This window comes from Panthera tigris, chromosome D4 (genome assembly GCF_018350195.1).
Source record: "Panthera tigris isolate Pti1 chromosome D4, P.tigris_Pti1_mat1.1, whole genome shotgun sequence".
Taxonomy (NCBI): domain Eukaryota; kingdom Metazoa; phylum Chordata; class Mammalia; order Carnivora; family Felidae; genus Panthera; species Panthera tigris.
This window is the reverse complement of record NC_056672.1, coordinates 1725494-1734274: the sequence shown is the minus strand read 5'-3', so window position 1 is coordinate 1734274 and position 8781 is coordinate 1725494. Positions and strand designations below refer to the sequence as shown.

Here is an 8781-nt window from a genome sequence, read left to right as displayed (position 1 = left end):
CGAGGGAGGAGGGGGAGTCTGGAACCCGGGCACCCCTGCTGAGGGGTTGCTTAGGGAGGGAGTTACCCCCTCCCCGCGTCTCGCTTCCAGCTCGGCCGCGGGGTCCGGAAGGGCAGCGCAGTGGGGGAAAGCGGCCCCAGCCGGCGCCGGGACCCCCCAGCCACCTGAAGCCCCTCGCCGCCCGCCGCTGGGAGAGGGTGGCTGGCCTCGGGCGCTGAGGTCACCTTTTCCACTGCGCCCGCCGAGAGCGGACGGTTTCCGGGATTTTCGCGGCGGCGGCGGCGGGAGGCCCCAGTCGGGTCCCAGGCGTTGGCTCGGCTGCTGCGCCCCTGGGGTGGGGGCTCGGAGGCTCGGAGGCTCCTCCGCCCCGGGGGGCCCCCTCCTATAGGACGGGGAGGAGGGACCCACGGTGAACCTTTGCCTGCCCACGACGCGGCAATTCCCGAGCAGAAGAGGCCCTGCTACCGTTCGTGCGCATTTTTTCGCCTAAGAGGGGTTTATCTGCGGGTCTGCTTGGGATCGCGCCCGCGGGGAGGCCTCCTCCGGCGGGGGAGGTCAGAGGCCTTCCCACCGGGTATGGGAGACCGGAGGGAGGGTGATGGGCGGGCCGGCTTCTCTTGGGACCGAGGCCCCGACCAAGGCCTCCGACTGGTCCCCTGGAGGCATTCTGCGAAGAGCCCGGGGCCTCATTCCCTGCGCGCAGACCTCGCCAGCCACGGAGAAAGCGCCCGGGCGGTGTCCAAAGAGCTGGGGGAGGCACTCTGGGCCTCCGCACCTGCGAAATGGGGTGTGGGCTGGGCTGCGCAGTGTTCTGACTCCCCCAAATCTAGAGGTGAGGTCTCACCCTGACAATGACTTCCTTCCCTCAAGCCTGACCTAGGAGGCCAATGGGGGGGGGGGGGGCAGATGGGTCTGTTGACCGCTGCTGGAAACCCAGTGTCATCTGGGACCTGGTCTTCCATCTAAGGACCTGAGACCGCCTGGAGACGGCTCAGAGCTGAGAAACTTCCGTCAGGGGTCCAAAAGGGGGGGTGAAGGGATAGAGTGGAGGTGGCTGGGCCTAACCCTTCAAAGGAAACACCCCCATCTGTGCCCTTGTAAAGTCGCTGCGAAGAGGGGGAGGGGGAGGGGTAGTGAGGATGGGTGGAGGCTGGTGGGCCCAACTGGGGTGGGGGGCGGTGAGAGGAAAATGGTGTGATGCTGACATGTGCAGGGAGCAATGGTGAATGAGCCCTGCTCCTCGTGGCCCGGGGTGGGGGGGGGGGGGGGGGGTGGGGGGGTGGGGACGGGCAGTGCCGTCCAGAAGCCGCCGGGTTCTCCCTGGGACAGCTGGCATGGTGGCCCCACCCCCCATCATGCCACCTCTCATGGGGAGGGTGGCCGGCTCAGTGTGGGACACTGTCATTCTCGGTGGGTCCCACACCGTCCCCTTTCCAACAACAACCATGTGACTCACAAGACCACCCACAAGTGGAGCACTGATGCTGGCTGTTACGTCCAGGAAGGGGCAGCTCCAGCCAGTCACCCGACCACTGCAGGGGGAAGCAGCTGGGATCTCAGAGCCTCTGGCAAGACATTGTCTTTGCCCCTACGGACGAGAAGTCTCGGCCATCTCCTAGTTCACGAGGGGGCTAGGGCGGGTGCAGGGAGTGGGGCTGTCCTAGAGGTCTCACTGCCTGCCCTGGGGCTAGAGAGCCTGCATCCGCTGGCAGAGTGCAGGCCGTGGGTCTGTAGGCCATTTCCCAGAAGCAAACACTGAGGCCTGGGGCAGAACTCATATAGGGGGAGAAGTGGACCAGGACCTCGGCCGAGGGACTGCCGAGCGGCTCTCCTCAGCCTCCCAGAGACACCCGTCCACCCCCATTGACACCCTCCTTGCCCAGACAAACGGTGTACTCCTCCCCAACAGACCTGTGGGGCACATGGGTGCAGGACCCCCCCCTACTGAGTTGTCATAGCCTCCCTGGAGCCAAGAGTCAGCATCCCCTCAGGACAGGTCTGGAAGGTGAGGCCCAGATGGGGCAGTGGCTTGTGGGGAGTGGTGGGAGCCAGAGATGGGAGAAACTCCGCCGAGAGGGTGTGGTGGTGGTGGGGGGGGGGGGGGGCTGTTCACCCGACCGCTTCGGTTGATATTCCCGCAGTGATGAAGAGAAGCAGCCAGGGAAGGCTGGACCTCCTCCAGTCACGTGGGGGTACTCTAAGGCTCAGAGACCCGTAGGGCAACGCCAGTTGCCCCCAGGCTCTCAGCGCGCCCTGTGGCCCCTCGGCCGGCTCAGCCCTGGGGGCAGTTTTCTCTCTTACTGTAAAGCTGGGGAAAGGGGAGGCTGCAGCCTGTCCTTCCCGGACATCCGTGTCTTCCTCCAGGGGGGCAGAACCCACCCCACAGTCAGCGGGGTTGCCAAGGAGGACGTGTCCATGCATCACTTGGCGATGTAATGAATCCCGCTGGAGCACCCCTCAGGGCAGCCAGCTCCGGACAAATGAGGCCATGCCTGGTAAACTGAGGCGGGGGTGCACAGGTGCGGCCGCCGCTCTTCGAGTTTCGGCTGCCTCCCGCTGCACCCCGGCCTGGCGGGCGGCTCTGAGCGCCGGCCAGGAGGCTTGCGCGCAGCTACCCCTTTCCCAGCGAGCTTCGCGGCCTTTGCCTCTCCTCCCCCGACCTCTCCAGGGCTGCCTACCCACCCACCCACCCCACCGCCTCCGGCCAGGCCGCTGCCTTCCTAGCGGCCCCGGCTCTCTCTTTACCGCCCCTTGCCCAGCCCTGCCCGCCTCTGTGCCCTGCGGCACGTCGCGGCCCGCGGCTCCCGCTTCTGCCGGCCGCTCTCCGCGCACGTCTCGGCGTCCGTGGCACCCCCACCCCTGTCTCGCATCTTGTGTGGCCTCGCCGTTTCGCGCTGGCCCCTCTCACCTCGGTCTCGAGCCCTCCGCTCCCACCTCTGGGGTCTGGTCCCCGAGCGCTCCGGCTCTCTCCTTCCTGGGAGTGCGCTTCGCCGGGTCCCCTCGGTCTGGTCGGCCCGCCCCTCGAACGGCCCCCTCTCTCCCGCCTACCTCCCGTCTCCGGCCTCCCTGGGGCTCTAGCCCTGGGGGTGGGGGTGGGGATGGGGGCGGCGGCGGCGGCGGCGGCGGCGGCGCGGGGCGGGGCGGGGCGGCCGGGCGGGGCGGGGCGGGGCGGTGACGCGGGGCCGGCCGGGCAAGAGGCGCGGTGGCGCGGGGCGGGGGCGCAGTCCCGGGTCCGACCGGCCGAGCCCCGCGCGCCCCGCCCGCGCCCTGCGCCTCCGCCCCGGCCGGCCGGCGGGGGAGGGGGGCATGAGCCGGCGCCCGCGCGCCGCCCGGAGCTGCGGGCCGGCCTAGAGCCCCGCGCGGGGCCCCCGCGCCCAGCCGCCACCGCCACCGAGCCGCGGGCGCCGCGATGCAGCGGCCTGGGGAGCCCGGCGCCGCGCGCTTCGGGCCGCCCGAGGGCTGCGCCGACCACCCGCCGCACCGCTACCGCAGCTTCATGATCGAGGAGATCCTCACCGAGCCGCCGGGGCCCAAGGGCGCCGCGCCCGCCGCCGCCGCCGCCGCCGCCGCGGGCGAGCTGCTCAAGTTCGGCGTGCAGGCGCTGCTGGCGGCGCGGCCCTTCCACAGCCACCTGGGTACGTGCGGGGCCGCGCGGGGTGGGGGTGGGGGGGGAGGAGAGGGACGGGCGCCTCGAGGTCGCCGCTCGGGGCAGGCGCCGGGCCGCGCACGGACCTGGCCGGCTGGAGGGGGGCGTCCGCTCTCCCCTTCGCCGCCGACCTGCGGCCTCCGGGCGCGGGCGCAGGACCGGACTGCTAATGTCTGACTGCGGGTCAGAGCGACCTCAGGCTTCGGGCTCCCGGGCCTCAGCCGCAGAGGGCTGGTCGGGAGTGGCCGCGGCTGCCCACGGCGGGGAAGCCGGACCTTTGGGGAAGAAGCCCGTGTCTCCGGGGGGCTGTGCTGGGGGCTGACGCCGGTGCCGGCGCCTCAGGTGGGAGCCCCGCGGCCTCTGCTGCAGCGCCCACGCCCCTGGGCCTGGCCTGGGGACCAGAGGCCTGGCTGTGAGCCGCTGCCCGCCTGGCCCTCCCCCTGCAGGTCGGCTGGGCCTCCTTGGGTCTGGAGCTGCCTGCTCCGGCCTTTTCTGACGCCGCGGGTCCTTCCTCTTCCTTGCTTGGCCGATCCTGCCTTTCCCTGCCGGTCCCTCTCCGAGGCACCCCTTCTTCTTCTGGCCTTTCCCCCCTGCCCCCGCCCCGTCGGCTTCTCCCTAAGGGGTCTGTCTGCCCTTACCGCTCTCCCCTCCTCCCGCATCGGCTTCTCTCTAAGGGGTCTGTCTGCCCTCCCTCTCCCACCGTCTCCCAAGGATCCTTTCTCCCCTCCTCACATTTGCCTCCACGCTGCCCGGCCCTCGCCTCCTCCAGCAGGGCGAGCCTGGGCCTCAGTGAGATGCCCGCCCAGGCAGGACCCCCGCCCTGCAGACCGCCTTGCCCTGCACCCTTGACTCTCCAGCCGCTGCTCGGCCAGCGCACGGGGCAGCAGGGCCCGTTCGTTCGTTGGTTCGTTCCAAGTCCAGCTCTGAGGGAGCCTCCCCACTGCTCTTTGCAGCGCTGTTAACAATTCGTTTGAAGCGGGCAAAAAAGAAAAACCAATCATCACAGGACTAATGAAAAATGGAAAGGTCTTCGCGGGAAGAGTCTAAACAGAGAAAACAGGAAGGGTACTTTCCTGACTCGCGGGGTGCTCGGAGTTTCCCGGAAGCGCCCAGCCCCACCCCCGCTAAAGACCAGCCGCCTGCCCGCCGCGTGGCTGTTGTGCCCGGCCCAGGACGCCAGATGCGCTCACTCATTTAACAAACATCTTGTTTCGGCCGGGCCGCAGCGATGCCGACTGGGTTGCGGCAAACGCTCACCCTTCTCTCTGCCACTTCTTGCTTTCCTTTTCTGTGAAAGACACACACTGTGCTTCTCCCTGCCGAAACCTCGTGTGCATTGAGAATCCCAAAATCCCGGAGGCGGTTGGGGCCTGGGGAACAGCAGGCAAAGGCGGGGGTGCGGGAGGTCCCCCCTCGCAGACTCCAGGGACGCTGGCTTTGAAGAGTGTCACCCTAGGCGTGCGGCACAAATCGCGCACTTTGTGACCAGGCAGGAAGGGTTTGTGCTGGTGGCGCTGGCCAAGCTCACAGTGCTGGGGATCTTTAGGAGGGAGCAGGGCCCAAGCTCACCGGCTCCCCACTCTCTCTCCCTCCAGCCGTGCTGAAGGCCGAGCAGGCAGCGGTGTTTAAGTTCCCGCTCGCGCCGCTGGGATGCTCGGGGCTGGGCTCAGCGTTACTGGCCGCAGGGCCTGGACTGCCCGGCGCCCCTGGCACACCGCACCTGCCGCTTGAGCTGCAGCTCCGTGGGAAGCTGGAGACGCCCGGCACCGGGGAGCCGGGCACCAAGGCCAAGAAGGGGCGTCGGAGCCGCACAGTGTTCACCGAGCTGCAGCTGATGGGCCTAGAGAAACGCTTCGAGAAGCAGAAGTACCTCTCCACCCCCGACAGGTAGCCTGGGTCCCGGCTGAGCCCGGCGGATGGTGGGAGGAGTCTACTTGCCCAGCTGAGGGTGCACCCTGCTCTTTCCAGAATAGATCTCGCGGAATCCCTGGGCCTGAGTCAGTTGCAGGTGAAGACGTGGTACCAGAATCGGAGGATGAAGTGGAAGAAAATAGTGAGTGTGCCTGTGGCTTTTCGCCCCTGGTTGGCGCCAGGCCCCTGTGCCCTCCAGGAGCCACCCTCCTCTCTCCCCTCCCCACCTCCCCACCGCCTCCTAGACGTCGCACCAACCCTTCCGATTCCCTCCGCGGCTGGTGCCCGCAGGGAGCCTCTCTGCTCTCTCCGCACCTCTGGGTGCCCTAGCACAGCCCACATTCCTTCGTGCTTCGCTGCGCCCCCAGGCTTCCTGGCAGCCTGAACCCCCAGGCCCAACCCTTCGGCTCAAATGGCCGCCATTTCCTGGGCCAGGCGCGGCCTCAGATGGCCTGGTGGTGCCCGTGGGAAAGTGCCCGGCAGGCCCTGCCTGGGCACAGGGCACGGAGTCCCGCTGCCTGGTCCCAGCTCACCGCGGTGCCGGCCCTTCCTCTGCGCAGGTGCTGCAGGGCGGCGGCCTGGAGTCTCCCACCAAGCCCAAGGGGAGGCCCAAGAAGAACTCCATTCCCACGAGTGAGCAACTCACGGAGCAGGAGCGCGCCAAGGAGGCGGAGAGGCCGGCGGAGGCGCCAGGCGAGATCATCGACAGGAGCCGCGAGGACTGAGCGTGCAAAGCGGCGAGCCGGGACCCCCGCGCTGCCGAGGCCCCCTCCGCGCGCGGGAAGCCGCGAGTAGGCCCTTCTGCGGCCCCGCCATTTGCTTTCTAAACGTTTCATTATTACCTTGAATGCGGACAGTTAGGGGCCAAGAAAGGACACAGACCCTGCAGCCAAGCCCGGCCCCAGTGCGCTCCCCGGCCCGGGCCTGGAGACTCGCGTCTGGCGCGTGGCACGCCTGGGCCCGGAGCTCCGCGCGCATTCACGCCCCGCTCCTCTCCCGCACCCCCACCGGCCTCGGCCGGCCCCCCCCGCGTCCGGACGCCGCCGGCACACACCAGCTTCCGCGCGTCGGGGACTCAGCGGCCCGGCGCAGGCCACCACGGCCCGACAGGGCGCGCGGACAGCCCGGTGGCTCTACCCTGAGGCCGGGTCCCCGACGTCGCTGGGGCTCCTACCCCTCTCTTGCGAAGACAGTGATTTTTTTCCAATAAAATATTTTATGACACAGCCGGGCTTGATGAAGGGGTCTCTGAGTCCGCGGGGCTAGGGGAGGGTGGTCGCGGCAAAGTAGGAGGGACGCTTGCAGTGGCTCCTGAAACATCCTTTCCCCGGGCTACGTGGAAGCGAACCGTGACCTGCCCCACGGGCTCGGACTGGGCACGGCAGGCGGCTGGGTTGCTGCAGGATTCCTGGAACCGCTTCGGCTCGGTGTGAGGGGCTGGGGTGAGCCTCCGCCCGTCTCCTCCAGCCCAGGGCGCCGGCAGTAGCAGCCACGCTACGCGGGAGCCCCAGGCCACCGCGGAGCTCGCTCGGGAAGTGTCCCGGGGCTGGGAGCGGCCTCCGGTTGTTGGTTCAAGAACCGCTCGTGAGGTCCTCGACGTGGTCTCGGCCAAGTCTTCGCGAGGCAGACAGGACGCCCGGGATCCAAGGCTCACGCAGAGGCGCGCCACCTGCGCAGCCCTGCCTCCCGGCCTTCACGTTTTGCGCGGCACACGCCGAGCGGCGGCGCCTAGCCCCGAGGTCCCGCTCGGGGCAGCGAGGGCACCTGACCCAGTCACAGGACGGGGAGCGCAGGGCGCGCTCTCCAGGGGTGGGGCTTGGAGGCGTGTGTCCGCGGGCGCCCTCTTCTACCCGAAGGCTTCGGTGGACTTCTCTCCCTCTAGGATGGGCTGGGCACGCCAGTGGGTTCCTGCCCATGCACTTCTCACCAGGATGACGACCAGAGTCTAGGGTTGGACAGATGGCCACTTCGCTGGTTACAGCTCAGAGAGAGACTGCATTTTGGCCCTGCAGAATTCCAAGTGGGACCAGGATTTAACCAGGCCCTTCTGGCGCAGCTACGGGGGACAGAGGAACATCCTATCCACGTTCAGGTTTTGGGTCTCCCGAATGTGAAAACGACAGTTTTGGCCTCCACCTGTGGTGGCGACGGCTGCCTTTCAAATTGTGACTTAATCGTTCCTTGGTGAAACCAGCGCTTAGATTTCTGGTCCCTGAGCATCGCAGGCGTCGGGTTAAGGCCGGGAGGAGTAAGAGAGTGGGTTCTTTCTGAGGACCGCAGGCAATTCTCCGTGCGCCCCAGCCCTGCCCGGTCTCAAGGAAACCAGCTCGCACTCAAAGGCTCAATCTTGCAAACAGCTTCCAGCCTACTAGCTCGCTAGCGTCTCCGAGGCGCCCCCAAAACCCGGTGTACCGCTGCGCCCCCAATCCCTTCCGGCCCTGAGGGTCACCCCTGGTTGGCTCCCTGCGGCGGTGGGCGGTAACCTTCCTGCACCCAGCCCGGCCAGTCAAGCCCGCACGCCGCTCCGTTTCCTTCTCTCCACTTCAAAGGGAAGGGAAGGTCCCACCAGTTTTGTCCCCGGGTGCTCCCAGGGCGCAAATTCCAGCTACGGCCCCTGTTCAGCGGCGCGGAGCTGTATAAGGAAGGAGGGTCCAAGAGAAGAGAAGGAGACGTTCTGACCCACTCCTCGAAGTCGCTGCCGGGGCCCTCGGTTGGACTCGTTCTGAGCAATGCGACCTTGGGCAGACTGCCTCGCGCTTCCGCGGCGTATCCCCAAGGCAGCCCCCTTACCGGACTGCAGGATAGGGCCGCGGGGGACGAGGGCTTGGGGCGGGGGGCATCCGGCCGGACCGGGCGCCAGAGCACAGGGGCCCCTACTGCAGCGACGATAGCCCCTCCAGGCGCAGATGGGGAGCCTGTTCGGGCACTGCTGTCGAGAGGTCACTAGCCGGTCAGAGGGGGAGCTGGGCCCCCAGTGCGGGCGGGGGTGGGAGGGTTCCTTGTCACTGCCTGTGCAGCTGTGGGCCTGGGAGTGGGCGACCGCAGCAGGCCTGGCCCCCGCGGTGCGTTCCTTGCCCTGGGGACCCCGGGAGGGAGCTCAGCCCTTCCCGGAGAAGAGGAGGCGCCGCAGCCACGACGTGTCCACGGCGCCCCAGACTTGGCGCGCAGCCCACCGCCCGCAGAGCCGCGACTCCAGGGAAAGGGCCGCACCGCGCCCCCTCCCC

General features: G+C 68.3%; 1 protein-coding gene across 1 annotated transcript; it reads left to right on the top strand.

The window, feature by feature from the left end:
* The first annotated feature begins 3409 nt into the window (after nucleotides 1-3409).
* On the top strand, nucleotides 3410-6728 carry BARX1 (BARX homeobox 1). The gene is made up of 4 exons (XM_042964866.1): nucleotides 3410-3635; nucleotides 5242-5533; nucleotides 5615-5699; nucleotides 6118-6728. Exons 1-4 carry the CDS (start codon nucleotides 3410-3412, stop codon nucleotides 6280-6282), a joined length of 768 nt encoding a protein of 255 aa, XP_042820800.1. The 3' UTR covers nucleotides 6283-6728.
* Nucleotides 6729-8781: the final 2053 nt, after the last annotated feature.

What these genes read in the sequence shown, in the direction of transcription:
- BARX1 (XM_042964866.1), top strand. Translation starts at nt 3,410, where the DNA reads ATGCAGCGGCCTGGGGAGCCCGGCGCCGCGCGCTTCGGGCCGCCCGAG. An exon ending in GCCCTTCCACAGCCACCTGG is followed by an intron (nt 3,636 to 5,241) that starts GTACGTGCGGGG and finishes CTCTCCCTCCAG; the next exon opens with CCGTGCTGAAGGCCGAGCAG. An exon ending in TACCTCTCCACCCCCGACAG is followed by an intron (nt 5,534 to 5,614) that starts GTAGCCTGGGTC and finishes TGCTCTTTCCAG; the next exon opens with AATAGATCTCGCGGAATCCC.